This window comes from Balaenoptera ricei, chromosome 5 (genome assembly GCF_028023285.1).
Source record: "Balaenoptera ricei isolate mBalRic1 chromosome 5, mBalRic1.hap2, whole genome shotgun sequence".
Classification (NCBI taxonomy): Eukaryota; Metazoa; Chordata; class Mammalia; order Artiodactyla; family Balaenopteridae; genus Balaenoptera; species Balaenoptera ricei.
In genome coordinates this window covers 113,336,961-113,355,469 of record NC_082643.1, presented here as the reverse complement: position 1 = coordinate 113,355,469, position 18,509 = coordinate 113,336,961, and the positions used below count along the sequence as shown (strand labels likewise).

The following is an 18,509-nucleotide window of genomic DNA, read 5'->3' as shown; positions in this document are numbered from 1 at the left end:
GGCGTTTGAGTCTCTTATAACATCTATTTTTTTTCCCCCGATAATAAACAATTGCATTAGGTACCATGTATTGAGGACTTACAGTGTGTCAGATGCTGCCAGGTACAGTATTTTGATGATTTACAAGAAGCCTGAGAAGGCAGTGTTACTTTCCCAGTTTTTTTGTTGAGGACACTGAGGCAGATAAGATGTACAGTATTTTACTCAAGATCACAGAGCCAATATGATGATTTACAGCCAGGATTGTAACCCAGGTCTTTGTGACTCCAGTAGATATGATGGTGACTACTCTGGTATCTTCCAGTAAGACATGTGCAGAAGTATATGGAATAAAATTTGTGTAATTTTATATAATATTCATGCAACCACCACCAAAATGCTTGGTGTGTTGGTTAGCATTTTGTACTTCTAAAATTTAAAACATTTTTAACATTTAATTTTATTATATAAAATTTTCATCTTTTATTATTAAACTAGTAGAAAAAGGTATTCAGTACATAAAAGTAAATTGGAGAAAAAAAGCATGCATAATCCTACCACCCAGTAATAACCACTGTAAAATTGGAGTGGGGGGTATTTCTTCTTCCAAGAGGTAATTATACCACATTCTGCTTTTATCTTCCATAGTTATTAAAATCATATACACTTTATGTAACTCTAATGGCTGTGTAATAGTATTTTGAGTGGACATACCATAGCATATCCCTGACTCTTAGAGATCTCGTTACTTTTTCACTGTTGCACTGTAGAGATTATCTTTCCTTTACCATATTAAAGACTGTTTGCCTCAAACAGACTCCTTGAAGTAGAATTGCTGGGTTAAAAGCTATGGATCTTTTAGAATTCTTGATAAATTGTTTTTTCAAGAGCTATATTACTTTACCTTCTGGCCAGCAAAACAGATGAGTTACTGTATCCTCACCTGAATCAGGTATTATCACTTCCCTCATTGCCAATTGATAGCATTAAATAGTATCTTAGAGCTTTCTTGGATTATGTAATAATCCTGATCAAAATTAATATGATTTATTTATCATCAAAATAGTATGATGCTGTTGTTGGCATTATTTTGATTTCAGATTAAGCCTGGCCCTTCGAGTCGGTCTGGAAATGTATCGGTGAATAACAAAGATTCTATTGATTGCAGATGACGACGGTACAGTCATCAGGTAGAAAGTGATGCTATCACAGTGCCAGTCTCACTTTGTATCTGTCTGTTCTGTCTTTGCTTATTTTATGCAGACGATTACATAGAGAAAGCAATATGTGGGTCTCTGGGCAGCAAGAACTAAAGAAATTCGGTGATGCTCCCCCAGTATTTCTGAGCGGGTGCTTGTTATAATATACTACTCCTGGAGCAGCCTGCCTCAGTAGAAACAGAACCATATTTCTGAAGAGAGGTTTAAAAAAAGACAGTAGAATTGAAACTAACTTGTAGGATTCTTTCAGCTGTTGAGGTAAACAAAACTATAATAAAATATAATTTTTACCATTTAGATTTAGAATCAAGTGAGTTTGAAGCGTAGATTCATAGATGACTTCAGCATTGGTTATCTTCTTTAGTCTCCCAGTAATATACATATATATATATTTTTTTTCCCCTTAAAGTATTTCCAAAATGCAACATCTTTAAAATAGCCAATATATTATTCATCCATTCATATGTCAGGAGCCCACTTTAGGCCAGCATTGTGGTATAAGGCCTTGGGTGTACAAAACTGAGAAAGACACAGTTCCTACCTTTCAGGATTACAGACCTGTAAATTTATGTGTGAAATATAAAGAGTTAAGTGCTATAATAGGTAGGCAGAAGGTGTATAGAAAGCACAGAGGTGATGAAGGAAAGGTTAATCCAGTTGACCTCTAAGCAGTCAGGGAATATCTTCACAAAGATCAACAAAATGGCAAGGATGGGTTGGAAGGGCATTCAAAGTGGTGAGAATGGCGTGTGTAAAGAAAGACAAGGTGGGGCAAGGGGTGTGATGTCTTTTGAAAATCACAGTATGGCTGTAGCATAGGATGTTCCAGGAAAAGTTATAAGACATGATTTCAGAGTAGTCAGAGGTAAGATAATTTGAATCATTTGAAAGCATTTAGACATAGTTTGGGAGACAACGTCAAATCTGTTAACATTCTCTAGGGCCTATAACCTACATTAATGACATTCCTGTTTAAATAACCAAGGTAGTTGGAAAATATAAAGTACTTGCCTTTGTATGATTTAATGTCTACATTTTCTTAGATATAGTCTTGTACACGTGTCCTCAGTAATTTTTCAATACTAGATTCTACGATCTGAAAGCACAGGATTATGGCAAGTCCTTTTGTACAGCTAGAAGGACACAGTAAATCAGTCTAAGTAGGAAGATACAAAGGCAGAAAATTGTGTACTATGTCAAAGATTGCGAAGAAATCACATGGAAAATTGTGTAATATGCCAAAGTATGCCCAGCCATTAAGTGACCCAGGGAATATGCCTGTCAGTATACAAAAAAAGTAGGCAAACATCAGATTGGAAAAGGAGTCAGCTTCTAGCATGCAGTGGCTTTTGAGATGTATTCTCCGGAGACTTTGACCACTTAAGCAAGGGCACTGTTTTTTAGTTTATCTTCTTCAATTTATTTCTCTCTGTTAAAATCAATAGCCTTATGAATATGACTTAAAGGAATACTTTCTTGAAGAATCAATAGATTTCAACAGTAAGTGATTATTTATGTTTGTGAATGTCAGAAAGAATGATGGGGAGCTGGAAAAGGTGATGATACACTATAGCTGAAAGAACCAACTGGGAAGTTATAACATTCTGGATAAGAACCCAGTGTAGCGATTAAGGGCACAGGGCTGACACTTGGCTGCCTAGGTTTAAATCCCAGCACTGTCACTGAAAGTCTCTGGGTTCTGTACAGCTATTTAACCTTGTTCTTTAGTTTCTTGGTCTGCAAAATGGGCATGATCACGGGTTCTCTGAAATGTAAATGAGACATTGTATATAACAAGTCCTTGAAACACTAAGAACAGTGCCTGGAATGTAATAAGTTCTCAGTTAAACAAGTTATTATTACTTTGACCAAATTGGAAAACATTCTATTTTAGTGGTCTGGAGCAGTGCACAAATGTGCACTCGAAGCCAGTGTTAACTTTCTGTCTATTGTGGAGCAGTAAATTCATGTACTAGAGATCTACTGTGGATGCTCAGTAAAACTTTTAAATGTTGTTGTAGCATGTAGGCATGTAGGCATCTAGAATTTCTCAAATTGGTTCAAAAATGCTTTAGACTGAAGGATACATCTTTTTTTTTTTTTTTAATTTATTTATGGCTGTGTTGGGTCTTCGTTTCTGTGCGAGGGCTTTCTCCAGTTGCGGCAAGTGGGGGCCACTCTTCATCGCGGTGCACGGGCCTCTCACTGTCGCGGCCTCTCTTGTTGCAGAGCACAGGCTCCAGACGCACAGGCTCAGTAGTTGTGGCTCACGGGCCTAGTTGCTCCACGGCATGTGGGATCTTCCCAGACCAGGGCTCGAACCCGTGTCCCCTGCATTGGCAGGCAGATTCTCAACCACTGCGCCACCAGGGAAGCCCTGAAAGATACATCTTGAATAAACACTTGACAAATCTTTTTTTTTTTTTTTTTACTTTTTTATGGGGCGTGGGGCAGGCGGGACCTTTATGTGTAAACATAGCTAAGTAAAGAATATTCTTTCTCCCAAATCTTGTTGCTTAGTAAGTTGGTCTTGACAAATAAGAAAAGAGAATAGTGAAAGCAGAGGCTGAGGTTTACAGAGTGATGGCTATTTATTAACACAGTGTGTGCGTGCCACCGTGAATAATCTCAAGGACACAGTCCCTCTTAATGCCAAAGGGAATGCCCTTGGGAATATGGGACGACACATTAACCTTCAGGCTTTCAAAGAAGCCATGAGTCAGATACACACCCTTCTCCTTAAGCACTTTTACTTCCTTCTGAAACTGTCTGATTGAAGAAAAGGATGCTCTGGGCATTGCTATTTTAAGAATCTCTTTTCTCAGAACCCATGCTTGATAAATCCCAGCCGTACCTTAGACATGTCTCAGGATTCACCTGCCATGCAAGTGAAGAAGAAATTATTCTTGTCACACAACCTAGTAGTAAAGAGAAACTTTAGAAATGAAACAAATTCCCCTTTCACTTTCTGGAGAAATGGGAGTTGTACTCGTCATTTCTATGTTTGTTTGATAGACCTTGAGATTTTTCTATTAAACATTTTCCCCAAGAGGAATTTTTATCATTGTTCCTAGCTTCGATCCTGTAATTGAAGGGGGGAAAAGAAAAAAAAAAGCAAAGTGAAAATCTCTGTGGGAAATGATGAACACAGATATAAAGATAAAAAGCTCCTAAACCAGTGTTGGCCACCCTGGCAGGTTTTATTCTGGTTCCCCATGTAGAAACTGATGACACACACATAATAGAGAGCAGCTTCCTGTTCAATTCATTCAGCCTGGTACACAATCATCAGAGGATCAGTGTCTCCCAACATGGCAGAAATGCAGGATACCAAAGGCGTGAGGGTGACTAATAAAAATAATCAAATAATTTGTTCTAAGATTTAGAAAACAGTGCAACTGATTTTGTTCATTACAATTGGCATCCTTTAGCATATGGTAGCACCTACTTGTATAGTTCTGAGATTTACAAAGTAGAGTTCTTAATTTTTTTTTTTTAAATTGGAAATCTTTTCAAAGGCTTACACACATTTGTTTGTTTGTTTTTAATTTATTTATTTTTGGCTGTGTTGGGTCTTCGTTTCTGTGCGAGGGCTTTCTCCAGTTGCGGCGAGCGGGGGCCACCCTTCATCGCGGTGCGCGGGCCTCTCACTATCGCGGCCTCTCTTGTTGCGGAGCACAGGCTCCAGACGCGCAAGCTCAGTAATTGTGGCTCACGGGCCTAGTTGCTCCGCGGCATGTGGGATCCTCCCAGACCAGGGCTCGAACCTGTGTGCCCTGCATTGGCAGGCAGACTCTCAACCACTGCGCCACCAGGGAAGCCCCTTAATTTTAAAAAGTTTGTGTCACAGAAACCTTTATTGTTATCAAATTGTCATACTTTGATGATTTAGAAGAGACTGGCTAAGAACATGTAAGATCAGTATTAGAGGTGTAAGTCCTGATAGTCTAATGTATTTTTACAACGTTTCCCCATCCAGCGCTAGGAAAGGGTTGGCAACCATGGAATTCTTATACTCAAGGGGTGAATGGAAATAACTGGAATTCTACTTCAAAAGGGGGTTGTATTGGCAGTGACTATTCTTCATTCCAGGTTATTCGTTTCTGTTGCCTGGAGAGACATTATAAAACGCAATTCTGGATGATCTTCTTGGCAAGGGTAGCATCGCAACAGGTATACGGTTTGTAAGAATTGATCACTCCAGGCTTCACAGGGCAGCTGGACCATGATTCCATTGTAGACAGAAATGAACCTAATTCTAGAATAATGATGGGAAATATTGCTCGAAATTGGTCGTTTTGTCTTCTTTTCAATTTTAAATGGAACTGCTGATTTGAAACCAGGCGTTTATTTACTCTGTGCTTGGAATTGGTTTGAAGCAATTCAGCCTGAGCGTATGTGAAACGAAAGTGATGGCATTCTAAGCAATGAGCATGTTTTTCGAAGCTGTATCACATTTCAACACACACTCTTGCGTTTTCCGATTTCTCTTTTCTTCATCTCTTTCTTTATATTTCTCTTGTCCAGGGTTTCTCAACCTTGGCGCTGTTGACATTTGGGGTGGATAATTCTTCGCTGTGAAGAGCTGCCCTGTGCAGCGTGCAGGCCCGCCACATACTTGCTGCCAGTAGCCAGTCCTCCTCCAGTTGTGCACATGTCTCCGGACATTGCCTTGTATCCTCTGAGGGGCAAAATCATCACCGCCTCTAAGAACCACTGGTGTAGATGAAAAGAAAAGAGGTCCGCAGATTGAGCCCCGAGAGCCCTGCAAACTTTAAAGACTGGGGAGATGAAGAGGGAGCGAGCAAAGGAGAATGAAAAAATAGCAGATGGTGAAGTGAGAGAAGGAATAAGAGAATACAGTGTCCCAGAAACCAAGTGCAGAAACTGTCACAGAAAAGAGGGGGTTACCGTCTGTGTCAAATGCTGCTGTTCATTAGACCACTTGAGATGAAGGCTCCCTCTTTAGGGATTTAGCATAAGAGTGATAAAGTATAGAACACATGGATTGCTGCAAATAGGAAGATGTACTTGATGGAGCCTGTAGCATATATTTTAAGATTGAAATACAGAGGATGGTCACAAGCCAAATAATCTTTGTTGTTGAAAATAGTATAAAATGGCACTTTAGAACCTGTGACAGTCGGGATAAATTGAATACATGCTAATAATTTCTAACATATCATATATTTCAGTGGAAATCCTAAGCTTTGGTGCCTAGTCCCTTGTAAGGTAGTATATGATAAGTCATATGTTACTGGTTCGAGTTCAAGTACTGACATTTGTGAATTTATATATTTATGAGTGGCTTCCGGACAATCCGTAACAGTGTGACTCTTAGCCCCTTGAATTCTAAAATGCTTTCTTGAGTTGGAGAGAAGAGACTGGTTTCGGATCTAGCAAACCAAAATTAAAGGATGAAGGTTTGCCATCTGTAGGGGATTCCTATGTCACAATAGAAAAAGGGCTTTAGACCTTCCTATTATTCAGGATAATCCATGTGGTGGGTTGAATAATAGTGTCTCCAAGATGTCCATGTCTTAATCCCTGGAATTTGTATTTTACCTTACAGAGCAAAAGAGACTTTGCAGATATGAGTAAGGTAAGGACTTTGAGATGAGGAGATTATTCTGGAATATCTGGACAGGCCCAAAAAGGCAAGGAAACAGATTTCACCCAGAAGCTCCAGAAGGAATGCAGCCCTGGGAACACCTTGATTTTAACCCCACAAGACTCATTTCAGACTTCTGGCCTTCAGAACTATAAGATAATACATTCATGTTGTTTTAAGCCACGAAATTTGTGGGAATTTGTTTCTGCAACAGTGGGAAAGTAATACAATCCAATTCGTAAGGCAAGTTTTCCTCATTACCAACCTTCTCAAAACTAGTGCCTATAGGCCTTATTTATGTCACTGAATGAGAGTTCAGATTTTGAAGGAGCAGTGTGAATACCCTAATCAAAATCTTGCCGTATTATTATTTTCAAGAGCAAAATGAAATTGATAGTCTTTGCTTGGATAATTAGGTGAAGGCTCATGGGTGAAAAAATATCTGCCATTTTTACTACCCTGCTAATATGTCATTGCTTCTTCTTGTCATTGCTAGTTTTTACTCAGGTTTCATTATGTAAATTTGATTTGGTGACAAAAAAGTGTCCATGAGTTATACCATGAAATAATCTTCATCACTGCTGAACTGTTTACTCCCTAATCTAGAAATAGTGTTTGGGACATATTTTCTCATTGCTTCCCCAATACCCTTTCAAAATTTATATCCAGGAGAAAGTTAGTGCAATGGTATATTTAATCACCCAATAGTTAACATGAAAACATGTAATTTTTTCCTTGATAGTATTTTCGAGCTTCTTTAAAGTTGTCTGAAGCAATGAATGTCAACTAAAACTCTTTATAAATAGAAGGAGGTAGTTAACAGAACAGAAATGCATCATCTTTCAGTTCAAACAGTTTGCCCTTGAGTATAGAAAAAGTGCTCTCAGATTTGGGTATGTTTATGCTTATTTATATAGTTATCTGCGCAGCTGTCATTTTGATTTAAATCTGGGAACATTTTATGTCTGAATTGGATTTCATCTTGTAAACCCGAAATCCTGTTTCCATTCCATTGTGAATAATCATATGCTTTTTATAGTGTTTTTTCACTTCTGGTTTTAGTCTCCAGCTCTCAGATAAATCTATTATCTACAGAACATTCGGGCTTCTGCAGGATAAAGACAAACAGAAAGCAGATGTTTATATTTGACTCGGTTTTATTTTTATATTTTTAACATTTTATATTAATTTTATATTTCTATGGGCAGCAGGTCATTCGAGCGGATGACAAGATTTTTTTTTTTAAGCTTGCAGCCTTGACACAAGCCCATAATTATACGTTGTACAACTTCTGGCCCAAGAAAATTTCATATTCAGGGAAAAAAATCACTAATACCTCATTTATATTACATAGTAGATTTTAAGGCTGTAAGAGATAAAATTTAATCTGGTGACAGGGGTGGCACTCAACTGCTCTTATTTAATAGGAGCCATTTCAGAATTATAGTATGCTTTCTGTATTATCTTTATTATTATATTTAAAAATAATCAACAAGTGAGCATTTCTTCATTGGAAATTCAGATGAAAGCTTTCTGTTTCTTAGAACAAGGGACGTTTCTTTAAGGGCATTAGCACAATGAAACTGAATTGCTGATGAAACTACTTTCTGGATTCTCTTTCTGCATGTTGCCTCTCCTGTTCAGAACATATTGGTTTGTTTGTTTGTCTTTTTTATGGCCGCTAGAGTTAATGTTTTACCATGACTAGTATCAGTAGCTGATGTATTATATAAGACAGTTACGTGAAAATTGTAGCTTGAAGTGACAATCATTCCCAAAGAATCGGGATGAGAATATTGAGAGCAATACTCTCAAACAAAACAGAAGCTAGAAATTATTTTGTCAATGCAGGGCTCATTTTAAGTTTGCTTTGTGGTGGGAGGAGATTTGTCTAATTAAGACCACTGATACATTTTTGGCTAAATTTTTGTTCAGAGATTGTGGCAAGCTTTACTCTTTTTAAGGAGATTAGAAACCTCTGTCAAAGAATTCTTTCTTTCTTTGATTTACTATCCTCAGAAATCTTTGATTCTAACTTTGGCATTGATTCTTCCTGACCCGTTAGGTTAAACCATGTCTTCCAAAACAAAAATATTCTTGTACCTCTCTAGGATTCAGTACTTCAGGATTAAAGCTGACCTTTACTCTACGTGACAATTCAGGACACAGCTTGACTGACATAATGCCATGATTAGCCTAGCCATTTTCTAAACTTTCCTCGGAACAGGAGAATATTCATTCTTTTTTTTTTTTTTTAAATTGAAGTATAGCTGATTTTTTAAAAATTAATTAATTTATTTATTTATTTTTGGCTGTGTTGGGTCCTCGTTTCTGTGCAAGGGCTTTTTCTAGTTGCGGCAAGCGGGGGCCGCTCTTCATCGCGGTGCGCGGGCCTCTCACTGTCGCGGCCTCTCTTGTCGCGGAGCACAGGCTCCAGACGCGCAGGCTCAGTAGTTGTGGCTCACGGGCCTAGTTGCTCCGTGGCATGTGGGATCTTCCCAGACCAGGGCTCGAACCCGTGTGCTCTGCATCGGCAGGCAGATTCCCAACCACTGCGCCACCAGGGAAGCCCAGAATATTCATTCTTAAATAAAAATTTAAAGAAGGTCCCATCTGATCATTCCTGGGAAGAGCAGCAATTCATTAAAGAAGATCCTTCAGTTCACACACGCGCTTCAGTAACTCCTGCGGCTACAGATGCTGACAGTGTAAGCTGTGAGGAATATGCCAGAATGTTTTGACTTAGAGTAGTAGAGTCAAACTTCAGCCACATCTGCCCGCTGGAATAGAAGTAATTAATGCCAAATTTCTCTGTGAGCATATCTTTTTTTTATTCTGCCCTCTCCCATCTCCAAGACTTTTAGTGCTCTCCACGGCTTAAAGCAGCATTCTCCATCTCTCTCGTTGTGGAATCACTATCTGTCATGCTTCCCCCTTCTTCTTGCATCCAAGTCACATAATGTTATATGCATGAGTGAATCTATTCTTTTTTTTTTTAAAAGCAGGAGGAAAGAAAAGAAAATTAAGCCATGAATTTCAGTACTGTACTTTAATTATTAGTGGTAACAAATTACTGGCCACCTACCTTACAACCTATTGCAACCTTGAGCTAAGATGCAGTCCTAACTCTGCTGCAGTTTTCAGAACTCCACACACTGTGACTTTCCCCTACACTTCCAACCTGGCTTTCCCCACTCCAAAGCATCTGCCTGATCTGATACACTCCTGGCTTAGCTCAGGCCTAACACCACTGCTTCTTCCCAGCCAAGATCACTTGCCACTGTCCAGCCATCCAAAACCTAAAGAATCCACATCAAAGCACCAACACACATTTTTTTCCTGTCTTTCTAACCAGATTAGTAGAGGCAGAATTTTCTCCTTCATAGGGATTTTTTTTCCCCATTCAATGGCATACTAACCACACTGCAAATGAAAAAGATTAAATTTTGAATGGATGGATGGATGGATGTCAGCATTTTTCATCAACAACTGAAAGTATCTAGGGAAACAAAGGTAATTAATTGGTATCTGGCCAATTTAAGTATTAGAGAGATGGCATTTTTTTATGGAGCTGTGTGTGTGTTTTTTTACACATTTTGAAAGTATTTTCTCCCCAAAGATCTTATTTCCAATTGTAAAAAGAAAGTCAACAAGAAAACAGAATTTATCAAGATTTTTTTTTAAGTGGCAAGGGGAAAAAAGATATGTTGACAGGAAACGTACAAGCAACGTTCTACAACCGGTCTGTCCTAAGAGGAGTGTTCTTTCCTAGAAAGGATATGTAGTCATGTTATTAAATCCATTGTATTAACGTAACTCTACTTTCATTGTGACCTACGTTGGCAATAGAAAGACTGAATTACAAAAGAATGGTTTTCTCACCTTAAACAAAGAGAACCTGTGATCTTTAAATTAGCATCTAGGGGAAAGCAGGATGAGAAGCAGAGGTGTTTACAACTCAAAGAAGCTCAGAAATCACACATCATTTGCTGGGTCAAACATAACAGATTAGAATAACACCCTTTTCTTCAGTCATGGCTTGTCTTGCAATTATAAAGTCACCATTCATTTGTATTAATTATGGACATATTCCACTATTATTCACAAAACTATCCTTTGTCAGAATTTCTGGGCACAGAGTTAATTCCCAGTTATAATTTACTTATGAATAAAAACTGCTGAAAATTTTCCACTATTTTTAATATAGAAAAATGCCTCTATGAAGTCTTGGTGGAATTCTCAAGAAAGTGACACAGTTCAGCCCTGGCGAGAGCTCCAGGAGCACAACTTCGGGTTCCCTCACCAGAAAACCTTCCTTTATACCCTTATCAAATTTTAACCACCATACACATCCACTGAGTATCTTGTTGGCAAAAAGCAGTGTATTTCCTTCAGTCTCTGGGTCTTGTTGACCTCAAACAAATAGATGACCAGATATTTCTACAGCAAAGATGGGTTTATTGGGGATCAGCAGAGAATTGCAATTTGGGGTCTACAACCATGGCAAGCCACGTGCAAGTCACCACAGAGGAAGGAAAGGAGGACGGCTCTTATAGAGGGGAAAGGGAAGTGGGGAGGGCAGTAGTAAACAGAGTCCATGGCTTTTCATTGGCTGAGTTGTTGCCACGAAAGAAGAGGCGTCTTTCTTCTTCCTGTTGGGCTCTGCTGTGGTCGGGGACAGGAGAGCTCCCCCTTCTGGTCTCCTGACGCTATTTAATTGAGGTTTCTGTTCATTGGTTTTTACAGTCTGCAATTCATATGTGTCCTATAACTACTTTCAGAACCTTGAATTATTTTCTGACTTGAATCAGCAACGGAACTAAAGGAGAAACCTTAAAAGAGATGTGGCCTTACTGAGTAACATACATTCTCAGCTTCACACTCTTCACACATAGAAAGGTGGAAACTTCCTATGTACCAGGTAGATCAGCCAAAGTAGGAGATGCTTTTAGGTCTCCTTTTCTTTTCTTTCCTTTTTTCCCTCACAGCTTAATTTTCCCTTTCACAACTACTTGTGTCTCATACATACACAGTAGCCGTAAAAACAAAGTCACTGACATAAAGGAGCTCAGGTCATCTCCCCAAGGTGCTCATTAGCAATTATCCTATGTGAAATGCTACCCACATGAAAGTTTTGCCATTCTCAGATAAACTTGTCTAACTTCCAAAGGAGTGCAGGTCACCTGGCAGAGATCTTGATGTGAGCATTAAGGGACTCTAGTTACTAGGTACTGGTTTCAGTGGAATCCCAGGAGTTGAAAAAAAAAAAAAAGCATTTGAATATATACATACCCTTTAAGAAGTGTTGTTAGACAGAACAATAAATACAAATCATAAGCAGCTACTCATAATAGGTCAGAATAGAAAAAGCATCTAAGAATGTTTTGGAACGAAGTACCATGATAAAGAAATCCAGCTCTTTAAAGATAAAAGATAAACCATTGTTTTGATTAATTATGGACTAATTATTATTCACATTCACTAATTATTTCATTATACACATTGATGACAGAAGTAAAAGGGGAAAAAATGGTAAATACAAGCATGACAAGCTCAAAGCATATCAGTATTTCATTTGGGTGATCCTTATTTGGTTGGTTACTTCGTAATTATAGCTACAGAATCACCTCCTGAAAAGTATTTATTAAGTACCTACAGTTAAAGGTTGTGCTATATGATTGTGCATTTAAGACTTCCTAAACAAGAGTCCATACCATCTAGAAATTGCTAGTTATCTGGTAATAAAACAATGTAGTGTTACCATTATACCCAGCTATGGAGGCCTGTCACAATATGAAGTATTATTGGATTACTGTTGAAGCTTTAGGGAGGTCATCTATCCACATTAAATAGTAAGTGGGCCAGCGGCAAGTCATCATTCATCTTGACTATAACTGAACCTTTACCGAAGAGATACCAGAATGGAAAGATAGTTTAAATCACCCATTTGGCTAAAGAAAAATTTTCTTCTAAGTAAAATGGAAAAAGCATAACATTCAACTATAAATGATAAATTTTGGTTACTCAATTGAAGAGGTAAGAGTTAATGCTTCCTTAGATGACTCCCTCTTTTAGAAGAAGCCTAAGCTTAGTTCTAAATTAACCCAAAGCATTATTTACCTTTTTTATTTTTTGTGCATTTACTTATTTTTAATACAATGTTTAAAGGTTACACTCCATTTACAGTTATTACAAAACATTGGCTATATTCCCCGTGTTGTAAAATACAACCTTGTAGCCTATCTTATACCCAATAGTTTGTTCCTCCTGCTCTCTCACATCTTTATTGCCCCTCCCCTTCCTCTCCCCACTGGTAACCACTAGTTTGTTCTCTATATCTGTGATTCTGCTTCTTTTCTGTTATATTCATTACTTTGTTGTATTTTTGAGATTCCATATATAAGTGATATCATACAGTATTAGTCTTATCTGACTTCTTTCACTTAGCATACTGCCTTCCAAGTCCATCCACTGTTGCCAAAGCATTATTTAAATTTCACCATAGTGGAAGATTTATATAAGATACAATAAGTAACTTATTTTTATTATAGCATTTATAATTAAACAAGTATCAGTTCCTATTATTGACTGCCTGTGACCCAGATGTAGCCTAGACAATTGATTTATGTTTACCTACCTGCTTGATCACGGCCATTACAATTTTTGGTAGTTTTGACCAATATGCAGTATGTGGCCACGTGACCCTGAGCAACCAATGTCATCAGCACCCGCCCCCCATTTCCTCTTCTGTAGAACAAGGAAATTTGTCCCTCGCAATTCTCAAATTCTGCATGTTTATGTTGATTGACTTGTTTGTCCTAGTTGTGTGCAATTGAAGATTCTTAAAGAGATCTTTAGAAAACATGCAAAAAAGAATGGTCCTTGCCAGGAAGCTAGTAGTCCATTAGGGCTAATTCTCATTCTAGAACTGAAGAAATTTGAGGAAGAAATACAGAGAGAAGAGTTTTATTCTTTTGTTGGTTCTTCAAGGCACATTATTTTTCCCTTAGGCTAGAATGATAGGATCATATGGACAGTCATTTAACTTGGTTCGTAACTGTAAGTAATGTAATTAATCTAAGTATAACCAAACTTGAAATTAGATTGACAGAGCAAGAGAAAGAATGATAAATAATTGTAAGGAAGAGTGTTCAGTGGTATATATAGTGAACTTGTTATCCAGGAGGTGAAGAAGATTGTGATCAAAGTGTTCCACGCCCAGAAAATATGACAGTTGAAACAAACCTGTAGAGATTTCTCTTCATCTTTTCACAGTTAAACATTGTGCCGCAAAGTTGCACAATAGCCTTGCAAGTCAGAAGGAGGGTTTAAGGAATTCTTATAACATAGCAGACACACCCTTCTTTCCTCCAAAATTTTACCACAGGTGAGCAGGGAGATCTGAGGCGACTTAACCTCTAAGCCAGGTTCCTAAACCATAACATGAAGATAATGTTTTACCTACGTTAAGGATGATTAGGAGGATTAAATAACAAAGGTTTTTAGCACTATCTCTACCCACAGGAATCACTCCCTAAATCATAATACCATGATTATTGTCACTTATCATTACCTTTATAATTTAGAAAAGAATATATACTTTTTCATATTACTATTATCTACATTAACTTCATAAATTTTGTTTTTCTTGAGTGAGTCCTTGCTTATATGCATGTAAATGCAGTGATTCTGCCATTTAAAGTAATGCCATACACTTGCAAACTTCAAAGAAGTAAAGCAATAAATATAGTTATGGCCAAAAATACTCTCTTCTTGAAATGTTCAATAGTTACAGTTTCCATAAAATCGTCTCATTTCCACTTCTCTTTGAAATATAGAAATAGTCTCTTTCTTTCTGGAGGAAGAAAATGGATGGTATGTTTTTTTCTGAATATTTTATTCTTTAGTTATTAAGACATTACTGGGAAAGCACAACTGTTCATTTACTCAGTTAGTGTTCACTGAGCCCCCATGTGCCCAGGTGCATAAATATTTGCCCCTATTAGAAAATTTGATATGACAAGATCGTGATCATTCAACAGGTATTTATTAAGCACTTACTGTGTGTCAGGTCTTGTGTTTCCAAAAGTTTGCGACACTCAGTGGAAGTGATTTATTTGACACTATTTACCAGTTGATTTCGGGAATCACTGCTTTATTTGGTGGGGTTCACCAGGTAGGTCACTTGCACTCACTGGAGGAAGAGTGATGCTTCTGTAAATAATAAGATCCCTCATGAGTCAGCAATACATGGTAGTGGTTAGGGGAAAAAATATGAAGGCTTTTACAAGTAATGCTCTTCAGGTTAATGCATTTTGCTTTTTGTATTATATCTTGTAACTTATTTTTCAGCTCTTTCCATTTTAATCTGAGTGAAGAATACCCATTTCAAAAGAAACATCGCTTTATCATATCAGAAGGTATACTCAGATGTTTCAGTTATTTACACAGCCTGTTACTTTCTGTTGAATCAAAGTCTACAAAAGCTTTGTGTTTTTTGTTCTTTATGGCATTATCAATACTATTGTTCACTTCTCCTTGGTACAATAATAAACCAGCAGGACATGCAGATTTTATTTAGTTAGACCTTCCTGACTGAAAGTCCCACCTAAATCTGACTAACAAAAAGAGAAAAGGACTAATGGGCCCCTGTGTTCCATTATCTTTTTTGTTAATCTTGTGTTGTCTCTCCATTCTTAATATTGCTTGAGTTCTGTTTGTTTCCCAGAGTATTTTAAAGCAAATCCAAGACATATAATTTCACCCATAAATATTAACTGATAAGAGCTTTTAAGATTATGACTGATAACTTTCTGATTTTATTAAAGATTTTTTTTTAAACAATTGGTTTGTTCAAATACGGATCCAAAAAAGTTCTGCATGTTACCTTTGATTGTTATGTCTCTCAAGTCACTTTTAATCTAGAGCAGTCCCAGATTTTGATTTCTTACCACTGACATTTTGAAGAAATAAATTCAGCTGTCCTACAGAATGTCCAAAGTTTGGCTTTATCCCCTATCTTTGCTATAAGCAGGTAGTCAAATCAGATATTTGATGAGATTCAAGCTCAAGGTTTTGGGCCACTGTACTGTAGGTGGTTCTGTGTTCTTCCTATTGCATTGTATGATGTCTGACAGGTCTATTATTAATGATAATACTGAAATTTAATACCTGCCTCCCTTCGTGGAGAAGATGTCAAGAATCCATCTTGGGGGGGGGGCTTTAAGTCATGTAGCTTGACTTTAGTGTTTCAAATCATCAAGTATTTCTCCAAAATCATTTTTTAGTATCATTAGCCTATTAGGAAGATGCCATTTTAAAAGGCCTTCTTGTCCTAGGACACAACTCTGTCACCTAATATTTTATTTCCAATAAAAATAATTCCTTTTTAAAAATTCATCTATCTAAATGGTCCACCAAACTCTGAAAAATAATTCTCTCAGTGAAAAGGTTTCTTTTTTACCTCAGTGCTATGTTGTTAAAATGTTTATAGTTATAGAGCCCAAAAAGAAAATCTATCTATCCTGATATGGGTTGGTTAATCCAGATGACCTAATTTGTCAGGAGAGGATTCAACAGCCGCCATGTTGCCAAGTGGATAAACATTCTCTCTTCAGTGAAGGGGGCACATTCCCAAGAATATGTTTTTGGTGCTTACGAAGAAGAGAGTGGTATAAAAGTGGATGAACGATGAATAAATATAAAATTCTAATGAATAAAAATAATTGCTTAAAGATCTTTATTTCATAAGATTTTGGTTTTCTGTTTGTTCATAGGAAGAAATCTTTCCTGTTTTCCGCTCTGTATGCTGCCTTTATCTTCGGTGGTCGGCACCTAATGAACAAACGGGCGAAGTTTGAACTGAGGAAGCCATTAGTGCTCTGGTCTCTGACCCTTGCAGTCTTCAGGTAGGTTTTTTTGTTTGTTTGATGTTTTCATTTTCCAAATAAAATCCATCCATTTCATCAGACTCCGCTGAAAGAAGCAACAATCGAACATTTTATCATACATCTCATATTTTTGATTATTAAGGGTGTAAAATAAACCCGTGTCCAGAGGGAAAGCCTTCGTTGCAACCAAACTTACCACACTGCACTCAGGCTTTAATTTTGAGAGCTCTCAGGCCATCTCCTTTCTTGTCCAAACTGTTCATGCAGTAATTCAGTTTATGTCTTAGGACTAGAAGCAGAGCATCAACTCCATTATTTTTGTCATATAAGTATAGATGAAGGGCTAAATGGAAAGCCACAGCAGTAAACTGTGGAAGTGTATGGTAGAGTAGGGTTCCAATGCGGTGGGCATGCTGTTACTGACTAGTACTTAATCAAAAATGGCTTTCAGGCGTGTGACCAGACGCTGGACACCTGTCTGTGTTAGTATCACCAGACCAGAGAATGTTTTTGTTCCGCATCCCCCAAAGCATCCCCCACCCCCACCGCCTGAATTGACTCGCAGGCATATGCTTATGCAGCCAAGTCTTACTTTGCACTGGATAAAACTCATCATAGAGGCTGTCAGGACCAGGCCTGGTCTCTCCAGGGACATCTGCCAGCCAACATCCAGACCCACACCTGGAAGCCTGAAGGAACATTCCTAGTTTTGTAATATTTGGTGATTTGACAATCATAAGACGAATTAGCACACAGCTGGTGTCCACACAGGTGCCGGAATTTACCTTCAGTGCTAACAAAGGCACCTGTTCTATTTGTGTTTTGCTTGTCAAAACCAGCAAATTGATAACTAGGCTTGGGGTGTAGGGGAGCAGGTAGAGACAGATATGCTACAGGATAAAAACCTATTCATTTTAATATTTAGGAGCATTTCTACTTTTTTCATATTACATATTAACTGTTCTACCGCTAAGGAGAAATAGATGGTATCATTAAAAGCCTCTCATTAGTCACTTAAGGCTTATTAAAGATGATCAGGCAGGAGGAGGATTTTTGCAAACTGATGATCTGTACATCTCCATTAGGTTGACTCCCTGCAACTAAAACACTCCTTTGCTTGCTACTACCGCATGCACTCTTTATTTCAGTGCATTTTGTAGGGCGCAACACTTGAGGTACTTGTGATTTGACTCTGTCACTAAAGACTCCTTCCATTTCAATATGTATCAGGTTGGAATTCTCTAATACAAAGAAGCATTTTCATTTTTATTTACATTGAAGGTTCACAGAGTACGCCTCACCTAAAGTGTTTTGACATATGAGGAAAAAATTATGCTAATGATGCCTTTCAGCATTTTACAGATCTTTCAACATCCCTTGAGTCTTTATCTTTTGTTTTTGTTTTTTTTTAACCTTAACACATATAAGCAGAGAAGAGAGTTCCAGGACCCCCATGCACCTGTTACCCTGCTTAAACAGTTATCAACAGTGTTCATCTTATTTCATCTATATCCCTACCAACCTCTCCCTTGTCCCCAAATTATTTGGAAGTAATACAGACTCAAATATTTCTGAATGAAATGATACCATTTCTAAAAATAGTCTTATTAAAAAATCGATCACAGTATCATTATCTCATCTAAATTAGTAATAATTCTTTATTATTGAGTGTTCCAGTTTCTCCAGTTGTCTCATAAATGGTTCTTTTTTATTACAATTTATTTTTAAGAATCCTGACCTAAGTGACATATACACACTGCTATATATAAAATAGATAACTAATAAGGACCTAAAAAAAATAATCCTGAT

General features: G+C 37.6%; 1 protein-coding gene across 2 annotated transcripts in view; it reads left to right on the top strand.

The window, feature by feature from the left end:
- The window catches only part of ELOVL6 (ELOVL fatty acid elongase 6), a 143,361-nt gene that overhangs the window by 62,698 nt on the left and 62,154 nt on the right, over positions 1-18,509 (top strand). For both annotated transcript variants that reach the window (XM_059923429.1, XM_059923430.1), the window contains exon 3: positions 16,587-16,718. In XM_059923429.1, coding sequence (XP_059779412.1) covers positions 16,587-16,718 — 132 coding nt within the window. The remainder of the gene's footprint in view (positions 1-16,586; positions 16,719-18,509) is intronic.